The 16,760-nt window shown below is 48.5% G+C and overlaps 1 protein-coding gene across 1 annotated transcript in view; it reads left to right on the forward strand.

The window, feature by feature from the left end:
• The window catches only part of LOC139230278 (BAR/IMD domain-containing adapter protein 2-like 2), an 80,778-nt gene that overhangs the window by 26,250 nt on the left and 37,768 nt on the right, over positions 1–16,760 (forward strand). Inside the window, exons 3-4 of the mRNA XM_070862106.1 lie at positions 7,022–7,108; positions 16,307–16,368. Coding sequence (XP_070718207.1) covers positions 7,022–7,108; positions 16,307–16,368 — 149 coding nt within the window. The remainder of the gene's footprint in view (positions 1–7,021; positions 7,109–16,306; positions 16,369–16,760) is intronic.

A 16,760-nucleotide genomic window follows, 5' to 3' on the forward strand; every position in this document is an offset into this window, starting at 1 on the left:
GACCAAGAACCTGACCTTAGAGGCAGCAGCACTGGATGCACAGACATTCTTGGTAGGGGAAGAAGAAATGAGGTTGATTTACAATGCAGGTATGACAACTAACGAAATATCGGAACAAGAAGTTCACAGCACTAAACAAGCTGCTACCCCCATACACAGACAAAACTGGGAGAACAGGCTCTCAACAGCAGGCAGTGACGCCAGAAGCCATCAAGGGTCACAGGAACGGCCGTTCACACCTCATCAACCCACAATGCGAGCAATCAACTACAAACTGAGAGAAGCTCAAGAGAGATCAGCCAGACGCAGTCTGTGCTGGAGGTGTGGGGGTGGGCACTCGTCAAGGGGTTGTCGATTTCAGCAGGCTGTTTGCAGGAACTGTGAATATACAGGGCATTTGGCCTGCATGTGCAAAAAAACGGCAGCTCGGCTGGTATACGAATTGGATGGGTCGGAAAGCGGACCAGAAGACGGTGGGGCCAGTACCCGGGACACCGATGTACAGCGGGTCAACACGATCAATGGCCGCTGCTCCTACAACAGGACGCCTCCTATAATGATGAGGGTCCTACTCAACGGGATACCTGTCAACATGGAGCTGGATATGGGAGCAAGTCAATCTCTCAAGGGCACTCAACAATTTGAACAACTGTGGCTGCATAAAAGAGACAGACCAAAACTCACAAGGGTCGACACCAAACTAAGGACCGATACCAAAGAAATCGTACCAGTCCTCGACAGCGCCATGCTCTCTGTCACACACAAAGGGACAGTGAACCGACTTCCCCTGTGGATTGTCCCCGGAGACCCCCCAGCACTGCTGGGGAGAAGCTGGCTGGCAAAACTAAACTGGAAATGGGATGATGTCCATGCCATGTCATTAGAGGAACGGACCTCCTGCTCAACAGTTATAAAGCGATTTGAACATCTCTTTCAGCCAGGTGTGAGCACTTTCAAAGGGGCCAAAGTCAAAATCTACATGACACAGGATGCTAGACCGGTCCATCACAAGGCCAGAGCTGTACCCTATGTGATGAAGGAAAAGATTGAACACGAACTAGACAGGCTTCTGCGGGAAGGCATTATATCACCTGTGGAATTTAGCGACTGGGCAAGTCCCATCGTCCCAGTCATGAAGCCTGATGGATCCGTACGAATCTGTGGGAACTACAAATCTACCATAAATAGAGTCTCCCTACAGGACCAGTACCCGCTGCCCAGAGCGGAGGACTTATTTGCCACATTGGCTGGAGGTAAACTTTTCTCAAAACTAGACCTCACATCTGCATATATGACGCAAGAACTGACTGAAGAGTCTAAGCTACTCACCACCATCAACACACATCGAGGCCTTTTCATGTACAATCGATGCCCATTCGGCATCAGGTCGGCAGCTGCCATATTCCAACGCAACATGGAGAGTCTGCTCAAGTCCATCCCGGGGGCGGTTGTATTTCAAGACGACATACTTATCACGGGCAGGGACACCGACTCCCATCTCCGCAATTTGGAGGAAGTACTAAAGCGGTTGGATCGGGTAGGCCTACGAGTCAAGAAATCCAAGTGCCTGTTTCTTGCACCCGAGGTTGAATTTTTGGGCAGAAGGATTGCCGCTGATGGAATCCGCCCAACAGAGTCCAAAACAGAAGCAATTCGCCTGGCACCCAGGCCCCGGAATGTCTCAGAACTGTGCGCCTTTCTCGGGCTACTCAATTACTTTGGGAACTTTATGCAGAACTTAAGCTCGCTGCTGGAGCCTCTCCACATGCTACTCAGGAAGGGGTGTGATTGGTTTTGGGGGGACGCCCAGGATCACACCTTCAACAAGGCACGCAACCTTCTGTGTTCCTACAGTGTTTTGACTTTCTTTGATCCAGGTAAAAAGCTAGTTCTCACATGCGATGCGTCAGCGTATGGGGTCGGGTGCGTTTTGCAACATGTCAATAGTGTGGGCAAATTACAACCCATAGCTTATGCCTCCAGGTCACTTTCGCGGGCGGAGCGCGGGTACAGAATGGTGGAGAAGGAGGCATCGCGTGCGTGTACGGTGTCAAAAAGATGCACCAATACTTTTTCAGGGCCAGGTTCGCGTTAGAAACCGACCACAAGCCCCTCACGTCCCTGCTATCCGAGAGCAAGGCAATCAACGGCAATGCCTCGGCGCGAATTCAACGGTGGCCACTCATGCTGGCGTCCTACGACTATACCATAAGGCACAGACCAGGCACAGACAACTGTGCCGACGTGCTCAGCAGGCTACCCCTGGCGACCACGGAAGGGTAGGACGAACAGGACTGTGAGATAGTCATGGCAATCAATGCCTTTGAGTCCACAGGTTCGCCCATGACGGCTCGCCAAATCAGAGCCTGGATGGCCAGCGACCCCACGTTGTCCTTAGTAAAAAGATGTGTCCTAACCGGTGACTGAGCAGAGGCTCGCGATGCCTGCCCCGAGGAATTAAAACCCTTTCACAAGCACATACATGAGCTATAACTACAAGCAGACTGCCTGATGTGGGGCAGCCGAGTAGTCATGCCTCTGCGAGGCAGAGAGGAATTTGTCCGGGAGCTCCACCGCGAGCACCCGGGGATCGTTCTCATGAAGGCCATAGCCAGATCCCACATCTGGTGGCCTGGTATTGACGCGGACTTGGAGCTCTGCTTCCGAAGGTGCATCATTTGTGCCCAACTCAGCAATGCCCCCAGGGAGGCTCCCCTGAGCCCCTGGCCCTGGCCTACCAAACCGTGGTCGCGGGTGCACGTAGACTATGCGGGCCCATTCATGGGCAAAATGTTCCTCGTAGTTGTAGATGCATTTTCAAAGTGGATCGAATGCACCATTTTAAACTCGAGCACAACCTCCATCACTGTGGAGAGTCTCGCAACCATGTTTGTAACGCACGGAATCCCTGACACATTGGTCAGTGACAATGGTCCATGCTTCACCAGCGCAGAATTCCAAGATTTTATAATTGACCACGGCATAAATCACGTCAAGACGGCACCGTTCAAGCCGGCCTCCAACGGCCAGGCAGAGAGGGCAGTAAAAATCATTAAACAAGGCATGCTTAAAATCCAAGGTCCCATGTCGCGACTGCTGCTGGCATACAGATCTCGTCCGCACTCATTGATTGGGATCCCCCCCGCGCAGCTGTTGATGAAAAGGACTTTAAAGACAAGGCTCTCATTAATCCTCCCAGACTTGCACGAAATCGTTGAGGCAAAGTGCCGTAAGCTGACTGAGTACCATGACAGAAATTCGAGGGGGAGATGGAATGAGATAGGGAACAAAGTGTTTGTACTAAACTATGGCAGGGGTCCCAAATGGCTTGCAGGGACAGTAACGGACAAGGAAGGAAACAGTCTACTGGTAGTACAAATGGACAATGACAAAACCTGCTGGAGGCATGTAGACCAAGTCAAAAGCAGATTTACCAACAACACTGCGGAACCAGAGGCAGACTACAATGTGGAACTCACACCACACCTGGTGGACAGACAGAGGGAACAACCTGAGGAAAGGGCAATCCCAACAGACAGGCCAGGCGAGTCAATAACAATCACACCAATCGAAACAGACAGCCCAGGCGAGATACCAGCAACCACACCCAAAGTAAAACAGACACCAAGGCAAACAACTGAACCACAACTCAGACGCTCCACGCGAGAGCGTAGACCACCTGAGAAACTGAACCTATAAAGACAATAAGACCTTGGGGAAGGGTGATGTCATGTATCTTACATTATTATATATAACTGTATCCTAACATTCTATACATGACTGTAATAAGATATGACCTGTAACCACCAGCATACCTTATCACCAGGGGTGCACTTGCAAGAGACAGGTATATAAGGACAGGTCTCAGGCAAGTGCAGCATTCCAGAGCTGTGAAATTAAGGTGCAGGTCCAGAGTGAACTTGACTTCACTACATGCCTCGTGTGAATCTGTACTGAGGGGACAGGACTTTACAGGATCTTTTACATCCACCTGAGCGAGCAGACGGGGCCTCGGTTTAATGTTTCATCCGAAAGCTGGCCCCACCGACAGTGCAGCACTCCCTCAGCACCGCACTGGGAGTGTCAGCCTAGATGTATGCGTTCAAGTCCCTAGATGGGATTTGAACCCACAACCTTCTGACTGAGAGGCGAGTGCGCTACCCACTGAGCCATGGCTGACACCTGGCAGGGGCAAAAATCAAGCGGTGGAGTGGGGGAGGGGTGTTAATTTGCCCCAGTGTCCACCAAACACACGGGATTCTGTTGCTCAGAAGATCAGATTCCTGGTTCCCCCAGTGAATCTCCTGACGTTGCTCCATTCCATTGCCCAACCTGCCAGGAATCACCGCCATTCTGGGCCCTCAAAATTGGGAGTCGGATCAAGTGCCCTTTGTTGCACAAGATAGGCGCAGGGAGGCAGTCCTTTGTAGCTACATCCCTGTTAGGTGTCAGCTGTAGCTCTCGCGCCTCGTAGTCAGAAGGTTGTGGGTTCAAGCCCTACTCCAGAGACTTGAGTACATAAATCTCGGATGCAGTGCTGAGTGAGTGCTACACTCACAGCAAGATCAGGGTGAAGGAGTGGCAAGAGTTCGTAGAGGGACGTGACCGGGGCCCAGGAGAGGCGAGAGATCGGGGCCCAGAAGTGGCAAGGGCCCAGGGGCAGCACGGGCCTAGCCCACACTGTGCGATATGTGTGCGCACTAGGTCCGTGCAGCAGAGCAGGTCTCCAGTCATCCTGGTTAACCCTTGCCACTGGACCAAGGCCTAGCTCTGTCAAGCCCGTGTGGTGGCTAAGGTGCAACGGCATGTTAAAAAAATACACGCACAGGCATCTTCCACCCTTCAGGATGTAATTCGCGATCCGGAATATTAGGTCCTTCATTGACACACCTGTGAACTCTTCAGCGTGGAAGCAAGTCATCCTCGTTTCGAGGGACTGCCTATGATGATGATGACACTCATAGAATCCAACAAACTTATGGCACGGAAGGAGGTCATTTTGGTCCATCGTGTCCGTGCTTTTTTTAAAATTTCAAAATATACTTTATTCATATAAAAAAGTTGCATAATACATTGGAAGACAGTTCAGTACACTTGGATGTGGTCAGCAATCCCATACAATACATTTGGATACTGACGGCAGTTCCGTTCAATTCATTTGCTTGCTTTACATTTCGAGGTACATTTCAGTACAATCCAGGATACATTGTAATACAGTCATCATATTAATTTACTAATGGCACTATACGGTACACGGAATGGGTGAGGGTACAGTTACATTTCTTTGCAACATGCATTACTAAACAGAACTTGCATTATACATGGTACTACATAGGTTTTTTCAGATCACGGTGCTCTATGTATACAAAAGGTTTACCATTGCAGCCCGAGGGGAGTTTTATACTGATACCAGCCCCTGGGTTTATCGTGGCAGAAGGGCTTTAAACTGTGGCCCTTCCCCATCGTGCCTTTGCGGCGACTGCACCAATTTTCAGTGCGTCCCTCAGCACGTATTCCTGGATCTTGGATTGTGCCAGTCTGCAGCACGCAGACGTGGACTTCTCCTTGCTCTGGAAGACCAGCAAGTTTCGGCAAGACCAAAGAGCGTCTTTCACCGAGTTGATGGCCCTCCAGCAGCAGGTGATGTCTGTCTCGGTGTGTGTCCCTGGGAACAGCCCGTAGAGCACAGAGTCCTGTGTTACGGAGCTGCTCAGGATGAACCTCGACAGCAACCACTGCATCTCCAGAAATCCCAAAGGAGATGGATGACTCTCTCGTCCGCACCACAGCCAACTCGAGGGCAGAGTGCCGTGTCTCTGAAACCCCGGCTGTGCATGAAGGATCTGACGGGTAGGGCCCTCCTCACCGCCAACCAAGCTACGTCTTGGTGCTTGTGTGAAAGCTCTGGCAATGAGACGTTCTGCATCGTGTCCGTGCTGGCCGACAAACAGTTATCCAGCCTAATCCCACTTTCTAGCTCTTGGTCTGTGGCCCTGCAGGTTACAGCACTTCCAAGCACCCCTTAAATGTGGTGAGGGTGTCTGCCTCTACCATCCTTTCAGGCAATGAGTTCCAGACCCCCCACCATCCTCTGGGTGACGAAATGTCCCCTCATATCTCCTCTAAACCTTTTACCAATTACTTGAAATCTATGTCTCCTGGTTGTTGACCCCTCTGCCAAGGGAGAGGTCCTTCCTAACCATTCTATATAGACACTGTTGGAGGTGCCGTCTTTCGGATGACACGTTAAACCGAGGTCCCGTTTGCTCTCAAGTGGACGTTAAAAATTCCATGCCACTATTTCAAAGACGAGCAGGGGAGCTATCCTCGGTGTCCTGGGGCCAATGTTTATTCCTTAATCAACATAACAAAAAGCAGATTATCTGGTCATTATTGCTGTTTTTTGGGAGCTTGCTGTGCGCAAATTGGTTGCCGCGTTTCCTACATTACAACAGTGACTACCCCTTAAAAAGTATGTCATTGGATGTAAAGCGCTTCGGGACGCCCGGTGATCATGAAAGGCGCTATATAAAAAGAAAGAGAAAAGAAAGTCTTGGATTTATATAGCGCCTTTCACGACCACCGGACGCCTCAAAGCACTTTACAGCCAATGAAGTACTTTTTGGAGTTCTTTGCAGGTCTTTCTTTTATTACAATATGATCTGCTTTTTAATGCAACAGAGCTCGGCAGGCCTGTGGAGCTTGGCATCCAAGGATAAATCTAAAAGGGGCGTGCGGCGGACGCAAGCTCCTCTCTCAGACCAGAACGGAAGCAACACAGTGCATTTAAGAACACTGTGTGCACAGATTGGCTGCTGCATCTCCTACATTACAATAGGGATGACTTTCCAAGCTCGATGCGTCAATGGGGAACTTTGCCTGGGGGCATCGGGTATCTGGACCATGGATGGAAACCCATGGGTGACGATCCCACATTCTCCCGATGCCCCCAGTCGGTAACTCCACTTTTATTGAGCCCCCTATTTTTATTTTATATTTTGGTCTTCTCTCCCTTTTCCAGTGTTGGCAACGGCAGCGAACGTCTACTTTGTTGCGGTCGGGAAATTTGGCGAGCAAGCCTTGCAGACATCCACGTCGCAGATACTGGGTAAGCGCCCACTACCCTGAGAATCAGGGCTTCTCGGTTTCTGAGTCTCCCGTGAGGTAAGCGGACAACCTCACTCCCGGGATGGTCCTACTTATACAGCGAAACTCCTGTCATAATGAAACGTTTGTGTGTGTTTTTGTTTTCCCAAGTGCTCTTCAAGGTAAGAACATCGGAACGTAAGAAATAGGAGCAGGAGCAGGCCATTTGGCACCTCGAGCTCGCTCCGCCATTCAATAATATCATGATCTGGTCCTGGCCTCAACTCCACTTCCCCGCCCGCTCCCCATAACCCTTGATTCCCTTGTCGTTCAAAAATCTGTCTATCTCCACCTTAAATATATTCAATGACCCAGCCTCCACAGCTCTCTGGAGCAGAGAATTCCAAAGATTCACCACCCTCTGAGAGAAGAAATTCCTCATCTCCGTCTTGAATGGGCGACCCCTTATTCTGAAACTATGCCCCCTAGTTCTAGATTCCCGTAAGAGGGGAAACATCCTCTCTGCATTAAGGAACATTAGTTACTGGCAAATGGAACCACTTCATTGTTAATGCCTTACTCTTCTCGGGTCAGGTAGAGGTTAGATGGAGAGTAAAGCTCTCTCTGCCCTGCCCCTAAACTTGAGAACACCCCTTAACTGCACCGAAATGACACCTTTGCATTTCTACACCAGCCATCTTAAGTTAATGGACTCTTGGTACCATTCTTGTTTGAAGCCCTTTGGGAACTGGGTCAGGCCTCGAGACTGTATGAAGTCATTTTGCGTCAGACTCTTACAACTAGCAGCTTTGTGCGGTGGGAAGCTGCCGGTTGCTGGGCAGCGTGGCCGCCCTTAAAGGGGAGCGCGCATCGTCGCGGCCGCCATTTTATTTTTAATTGGTCGGCCGACCCCTGAGTGGGCCTGGCAATGGTGGCCGCTGGTTCGGCCGGGCCGTCGACAGGCAGACAGACACCCTCCCTCTTGGGTGCCGGACCACTGGCCCGGCCGAAGCCCGCCCTGGTGGTCCACATAGGCCTCGCAATGCCCCTCCCCTTTAAGTAAAGCGTTAGCGCGCGGCACGTCTGCGTCGCGCTGACGTCGCCACCGCCTGCTCCCGACCCGATCCCGTCCCGTCCCGATATACCGCCTCCAACAGTGCCCCAATGATCTGAAAGCTGCAAGTTTATCAGACCATAATAGGCCGTGTGCAAAACCCGCCTTTCTGCCAGAGCTGTAACTCCCGGAACCACCAACGTGGAAGCTCATTTTGCAGGCTGTATATATATATATATATATATATATATAGATTTTTTAAATTGCCCAATACTTTGACCCGGATCTTGGTTTCTGCCCCACAGTTATTACTGGCTGCTAAGTAACGATATCAGGTAAGTGTTATTTGGCTGGAAGGGGCCAGGGTTGGATGGGAGAGTGAAGAGGAAGTTACTTTAGCCGTTGTAAAAAGTGCTCACGATGAAAGTTCTTTATCTCCTGTAGCGTATTATAAAGTACAAAGCAGCTGTTCCCCAGCTTCTCGCTTTCCGCGTCTTTATGCCGCATGGACTGATGAGACGCGGACTTCTACTTTCTAATAGCGTAAGAACATAGGAAACAGGAGCAGGAGTCGGCCATTCGGCCCCTCGAGCCTGCTCCACCATTCAACAAGATCCTGGCTGATCTTCGACCTCAACTCCACTTTCCTGCACTATCCCCATATCCCTTGATTCCCTTAATATCCAAAAATCTATCGATCTCGACCTTGAATATACCCAAAGACTGAGCCTCCACAGCCCTCTAGGGTAGAGAATTCCAAAGATTCACCACCCTCCGAGTGAAGACATTTCTCCTCATCTCAGCCCTAAATGGCCGACCCCTTATTCTGAGACTGTGTCCCCTGGTTCCCCCAGCCTGGGGGAAACATCCTCCCTGCATCTACCCTGTCAAGCCCTGTAAGAATTTTGTATGTTTCAATGCGATCACCTCTCATTCTTCTAAACACTAGAGAATATCGGCCTAGTCTACTCAATCTCTCCTCATAGGACAATCCCCCCATCCAAGGAATCAGTCTGGTGAACCTTCGTTGCACTCCCTCTATGGCAAGTATATCTTTCCTTAGTAAGGAGACTGGGGAATGGACTCATGGGATTGGGGATAACATATTATCATGGATTGAGGATTAGTTAATGGACAGAAAAGAGAGAGTTGGAATAAACGGGACTTTTTCGAGTTGGCAGATTGTAAATAACGGAATACCGCAAGGATCAGTGCTGGGGCCTCAGCTATTTACAATCTATATTAATGACTTAGATGAAGGGACTGAATGTAATATATCCAAGTTTGCTGATGGTACAAAGTTAGGTGGGAAAGTAAGCTGTGAGGAGGATGCAAAGAGGCTGCAGAGAGATATAGCCAGGTTGACTGTGTGGTGTATGTAGCACACAAATCACTGACTCCACACGGTCTGGTGTTGATCTAACTGCTGTGACCTTGGTCCTTTATTGAACAGCTCCAGAGTGACTCTCAGGTGTGGTGGTCAGCCTTTTATACTGCCTCTTGCAGGTACTTTCAGGTCTCCCACCACAGCGCCCTCTGTGGTGTACCATTGTGCTTATTATACATTTAAGGTACCAGGACATCAATACATAACAGACTGAGTGGGCAAGAATATGGCAAATGGAATACAGTGCGGGGAAGTGTGAAGTTATCCACTTTGGCAGGATAAACAATAAAGTAGAATATTTGTTGAATGATGAGAAACTGGGAAATGTTGGTGTTCAGAAGGACCTGGATATCCTTGTATGTGAATCACACAAAGTGAACATGCAGGTACAGCAAGCCATTAAGAAAGAAAATGGTACATTAGATTTTCTTACAAAAGGATTAGAATATAAGAGCAAAGATGTCTTACTACATTATACAGGGCAATGGAAAGGCCGCACCTGGAGTACTGTGTATAGTTCTAGTCTCCTTACCGAAGGAAGGATATACTTGCCTTAGAGGGAGTGCAACAAAGGTTCACCAGACTGGTTCCTGGGATGAGGGGATGGTCCTATGAGGAGAGATACCCCCTGTTTATTGACCTCTCCGCAAAGGGAAATGGGTCCTTCCTATCCACTCTATCTAGGCCCCTCATAGTTTTATACACCCTTCAGCCTCCTCCGTTGCAAAGAAAGGGGCAGGCTAAGTGCAGCCTTACAAATATAATTTAAAAAAAAATACATGAACCACAGAAGTTTGCTCCACCAATGGACTAGCTGGTCAGGATGGTTGGTGAGTCGATGAATGTGCACCTTAGTAAGGCCTCATTCCCTGTTGTGGGCTGAGTTTGTCGGTTTTGGATGGTTGAGGGATGTCGGGAGGCAAAAAGTGCCTCGGGTTTCTGTTCCTGATTGCTAGCCGACGCCCCCCTCGTTGGAAATTGAGACTGCCGACACCACACGGACCGCAGCGGCTCAAGGAGAAGGCCAACCATCACCTTCTCGGGGGTCAGCGAGGGACGGGCAATGAATGTAATCTTGCCAGCATCACCCACACCAGGAGAACATAGAAACATAGAAACATAGAAAATAGGTGCAGGAGTAGGCCATTCGGCCCTTCTAGCCTGCACCGCCATTCAATGAGTTCATGGCTGAACATGCAACTTCAGTACCCCATTCCTGCTTTCTCACCATATCCCTTGATCCCCCTAGTAGTAAGGACTTCATCTAACTCCTTTTTGAATATATTTAGTGAATTGGCCTCAACAACTTTCTGTGGTAGAGAATTCCACAGGTTCACCACTCTCTGGGTGAAGAAGTTTCTCCTCAACTCGGTCCTAAATGGCTTACCCCTTATCCTTAGACTATGACCCCTGGTTCTGGACTTCCCCAACATTGGGAACATTCTTCCTGCATCTAACCTGTCTGAACCCATCAGAATTTTAAATGTTTCTATGAGGTCCCCTCTCATTCTTCTGAACTCCAGTGAATACAAGCCCAGTTGATCCAGTCTTTCTTGATAGGTCAGTCCCGACATCCCGGGAATCAGTCTGGTGAACCTTCGCTGCACTCCCTCAATAGCAAGAATGTCCTTCCTCAGGTTAGGAGACCAAAACTGTACACAATACTCCAGGTGTGGCCGCACCAAGACCCTGTACAACTGTAGCAACACCTCCCTGCCCCTGTACTCAAATCCCCTCGCTATGAAGGCCAACATGCCATTTGCTTTCTTAACCACCTGCTGTACCTGCATGCCAACCTTCAATGACTGATGTACCATGACACCCAGGTCTTGTTGCACCTCCCCTTTTCCTAATCTGCCACCATTCAGATAATAGTCTGTCTCTCTGTTTTTACCACAAAAGTGGATAACCTCACATTTATCCACATTATACTTCATCTGCCATGCATTTGCTAAAAAATAAGTGCGCGTGTATGGGCTGCGGGTAAGGACAGGACTAGGTCTTGCTGTGATGCATCGAGCAGTCGAATAGCCAGAACATATTCACTGCTTGGGCTCAAACACTAAAAACAACTGTGTGGGTGAGGGGCAGGGAAGAATTGACCGAACAAGGACATATTGGATAAAGCTAATATAACAAGCTTCAATAGTTTAGTACTGAACTTACGCAATTGGCCCTTAAACAATTGATTATTCTCAGATACACAATAAAAAGTGGCACATGTAAAGTCAGTCAAAGCCAAAGGTTGATCTCTCTAGTAGCTGATACTAGTTCCTTTAAAAAAAGAATTAAACGTCAATGGTGAACTGATGTCATTTAATGAACCACCCTTCTCTCCTATTTAATTACCAAGCGTACACAGATAGAGTAATGTTTCCAATTAGTGTAGTTAGAATACCCTGTGCTCTGGTTAGCATGACCTTTCTGCTAAGATTTCTAAGCAAGTGATGTAGTTTGCCCTGATGTGGCAGGTTGGGACCGTAGGCAGGACTGAGGGCACCATCTGAGGTCTGCCTTGGCCGCTCAACGTAACTTCAAGTCGAACTTCATTTGCTCCATGTGCAGATGGCACTACACTTGAGGAAGAGGAGAGGAGGCAAGCCATGAGTATATGTGTATAAATCCATGAAGGTGGCAGGGCCAGTTGAGAAAGCGGTTAAAAAAGCTTATGGCATCCTGGGATTATGAACAGAGACATGGAGTACAAAAGCATGGAAGTTATGATGAACCTGTATAAAACACTGGTTCGGCCTCAACTGGAGTATTGTGTCTAATTCTGGGCACTGCACTTTAGGAAGGATGTGAAGGCCTTAGAGAGGGCATAGAAAAGTTAAAGCACATGGGATTGGGGGTAGTGTGCTGACGTGGATTGAGAACTGGTTGGCAGACAGGAAGCAAAGAGTAGGAGTAAATGGGTACTTTTCAGAATGGCAGGCAGTGACTAGTGGGGTGCCGCAAGGTTCTGTGCTGGGGCCCCAGCTGTTTACACTGTACATTGATGATTTAGACGAGGGGATTAAATGTAGTATCTCCAAATTTGCAGATGACACGAAGTTGGGTGGCAGTGTGAGCTGCGAGGAGGATGCTATGAGGCTGCAGAGTGATTGGATAGGTTTGGTGAGTGGGCAAATGCATGGCAGATGCAGTATAATGTGGATAAATGTGAGGTTATCCAGTTTGGTGGTAAAAACAGAGAGACAGACTATTATCTGAATGGTGACAGATTAGGAAAAGGGGAGGTGCAACAAGACCTGGGTGTCATGGTACATCAGTCATTGAAGGTTGGCATGCAGGTACAGCAGGTGGTTAAGAAAGCAAATGGCATGTTGGCCTTCATAGCGAGGGGATTTGAGTACAGGGGCAGGGAGGTGTTGCTACAGTTGTACAGGGCCTTGGTGAGGCCACACCTGGAGTATTGTGTACAGTTTTGGTCTCCTAACTTGAGGAAGGACATTCTTGCTATTGAGGGAGTGCAGCGAAGGTTCACCAGACTGATTCCCAGGATGGCGGGACCTACCTATCAAGAAAGACTGGATCAACTGGGCTTGTATTCACTGGAGTTCAGAAGAATGAGAGGGGACCTCATAGAAAAATTTAAAATTCTGATGGGTTCAGACAGGTTCGATGCAGGAAGAATGTTCCCAATGTTGGGGAAGTCCAGAACCAGGGGTCACAGTCTAAGGATAAGGGGTAAGCCATTTAGGACCGAGTTGAGGAGAAACTTCTTCACCCAGTGAGTGGTGAACCTGTGGAATTCTCTACCACAGAAAGTTGTTGAGGCCAATTCACTAAATATATTCAAAAAGGAGTTAGATGTAGTCTTTACTACTAGGGGGATCAAGGGGTATGGCGAGAAAGCAGGAATGGGGTACTGAAGTTGCATGTTCAGCCATGAACTCATTGAATGGCGGTGCAGGCTAGAAGGGCTGAATGGCCTACTCCTGCACCTATTTTCTATGTTTCTATTTTTCTATAAAAGACCTATAAGAGAATGATTCCAGAGATGAGGGACTTCAGTTACGTGGATAGACTGGAGAAGCTGGGGTTGTTCTCCTTGGAGCAGAGAAGGTCGAGAAGAGATTTGATGGAGGTGTTCAAAATCATCAGGGGTCTGGACAGAGTAGATAGAGAGAAACTGCTCCCATTGGTGGAAGGGTGGAGAACCAGAGGACACAGATTTAAGGTGATTGGCAGAAGAACCAAAGGCGACATGAGGAAATACTTTTTTACGCAGCGAGTGGTTAGGATCTGGAATGCGCTGCCTGAGAGGGTGGTGGAGGCAGACTCAATCGTGGCTTTCAAAAGGGAGTTGGATAAGTACCTGAAGATAAAAATTAGCAGGGCCACAGGGAAAGGGCGGGGGGGAAGTGGGACTGACTGAGGTGCTCTTGCAGAGAGTCGGCACGGGCTCGACGGGCCGAATGGCCTCCTTCTGTGCTGTAACCGTTTTAGGATTCTGTGAGGAAGCAACCAGGGAGTTGGATAAAATCTGTAAAGCAGCGGAAGATGAAATCTAATACGGAGGGACGTGAGGCATGGCACAGAGGGAGAAAGAGTGGGAGGCATGAACCCACTGGAAGGCACAGAGCTAGCTGAAGGTGGGAATGAAATGAATCTCGGTGTGGGATCTTAACACGTCAGATCATTGTGGTGCATCAGCAGTGTGTGAACTGGAGTGTCACCGTGCTCAAACAGCACAGTGGACGAGTCAGACTGCATCTCGAGCGTTCAGTTTGATCATCCAGGGAAGAAAAAGAAAAAAAAATTGCGTTTATATAGCTCCTTTCACGACCACCGATGTCTCAAAGCGCTTTATAGCCAATGAAGTACTTTTTTGTAGTGTAGTCACTGTTGTAATGTGGGAAACACAGCAGCCAATTTGCGCACAGCAAGCTCCCACAAACAGCATTGTGATCATGACCATTGTTGAATAAGGGGTAATTATTGGCTAGGACACCAGGAATAACTCCCTTGCACTTTGAAATAGCGCCACGGGATCTTTTATGTCCACTTGAGAGGGTAGACGGGGCCTCGGTTTAACGTCTCATCCGAAAGTCGGCACCTCCGACAGTGCGGCACTCCTGCGGCACTGCACTGGGAGTGTCAGCCTAGATTTTTTGGTATTCAAGTCCCTGAAGTGAGACTTGAACCTACAACCTTCTGACTCAGAGGCGAGAGTGCTGCCCACTGAGCCACGTCTGATGCTAGACGTATATGAAGCATTCAGACAAGAGAGGTAGTGGCGACAAAAGTCATGAAGCTGACCCCCATCGACAGAGATTGAGCTGTGCTGAAAGACCAGAGAAACGAGGCTTCTTTCGCTTTGAAAAGAGGGAACCTTGCATGTGTAAGATGTTAAATTATATGGTTAGGTTAAGTCTGGAGCACTCTAAGGCAGTTTGAGAGACTAGAACAAGGGGATGCAAGCGAAACTGCTGAAAGATCAACTTAGAGCCGACGGCGGGAAGAATATCTTCATGCAAAAACAAACAATTTGCATTTATATAGCAGTTAGTTTGCAGGTGCAGCAGGTAATCAGGAAGGCGAATGGAATGTTGGCCTTCGTTGCGAGAGGGATGGAGTACAAAAGCAGGGAGGTCCTTCTGCAATTGTACAGGGTATTGGTGAGGCCGCACCTGGAGTACTGCGTGCAGTTTTGGTCACCTTGCTTAAGGAAGGATATACTAGCTTTGGAGGGGGTACAGAGACGATTCACTAGGCTGATTCCGGAGATGAGGGGGTAACCTTATGATGATAGATTGAGTAGACTGGGTCTTTACTTGTTGGAGTTCAGAAGGATGAGGGGTGATCATATAGAAACATTTAAAATAATGAAAGGGATAGACAAGATAGAGGCAGAGAGGTTGTTTTCACTGGTCGGGGAGACTAGAACTAGGGGGCACAGCCTCAAAATACGGGGGAGCCAATTTAAAACCGAGTTGAGAATGAATTTCTTCTCCCAGAGGGTTGTGAATCTGTGGAATGCTCTGCCCAAGGAAGCAGTTGAGGCTAGCTCATTGAATGTATTCAAGTCACAGATAGATAGATTTTTAACCAATAAGGGAATTAAGGGTTACGAGGAGCGGGCGGGTAAGTGGAGCTGAGTCCACGGCCAGATCAACCATGATCTTGTTGAATGGCGGAGCAGGCTCGAGGGGCTAGATGGCCTACTCCTGTTCCTAATTCTTATGTTCTTATCTTCTTATGTTCACCTTTAACGTAGTTAAAACGTTCCAAGGTGCTTCACAGGATTGATACTAAGGGACTCGAGCGATATGGGGATCGGGCGGGAAAGTGGAGTTGAGGTTGGAGATCAGCCGTAATCTCATTGAATGGCGGAGCAGGCTCGAGGGGCTGAATGGCCTACTCCAGATCCCATTTCTTATGTTCAAACAAAATTTGACACTGGGCCACATAAAGAGATATTAGGACAAGTAACCAATAGTTTAGTCAAAGAGGGAGGTTTTAAGCAGTGTGGTGATATGACACGTAGTGATCAACATTTGGAATGGCCTTCCTGGTCAGATGATGGAGGAGAAAAGCTTAGATTCATTGAGGATCCTGTCGATGCCACAATGGAAGAACTGCAGTGTGTTATTTCCCAAGACTCTGATCCAAGATGGGCTGAAAGGCCTTCTTCATTTGTGTTTGTCCTGTGATGTTGTCATTTAGTTTAGATTTGAAACCGGGTTCCTCATGGTGAACAGTTAGTAATTTGAACCGCTACACTGGCTCATCTTTGAACTGATTTACCCATTTGTTCTCCTGTTGTTGTACAGGTCAGGTCCTGTTGCAGATGACGGACACCCAGAGGCAGCTCAGCAACGACCTGGAAGTAATTGTAAGTACTTCCTCTTTTGACTGGGCCACAATTCCAGATTGTACCAATCGGCTGCCATCCTTGATTGATTTGCATACTTGGAGATTGACAAATGTCCTGGACACATCACAGAATCACAGAATCATGGAATAGTACAGCACCAACTTGCATTTATATAGCGCCTTTCACCATCTCAGGGCATCCCAAAGCGCTTTACAGCCACTGAAGCATTTTAGAAGTGTAGTCACTCTTGTAATGTAGGAAATGTGGCGGCCAATTTGCGCACAGCAAGCTCCCAAAAACAGCAGTGTGATAATGACCAGATAATTGGTTTCAGTGATGTTAGTTGAGGGATAAATATTGGCCAGGACACCGGGGAGGACTCCCCTGCTCTTCTTTGAAATAGTGCCGCG

Source organism: Pristiophorus japonicus, chromosome 19 (genome assembly GCF_044704955.1).
Source record: "Pristiophorus japonicus isolate sPriJap1 chromosome 19, sPriJap1.hap1, whole genome shotgun sequence".
NCBI lineage: Eukaryota > Metazoa > Chordata > Chondrichthyes > Pristiophoridae > Pristiophorus > Pristiophorus japonicus.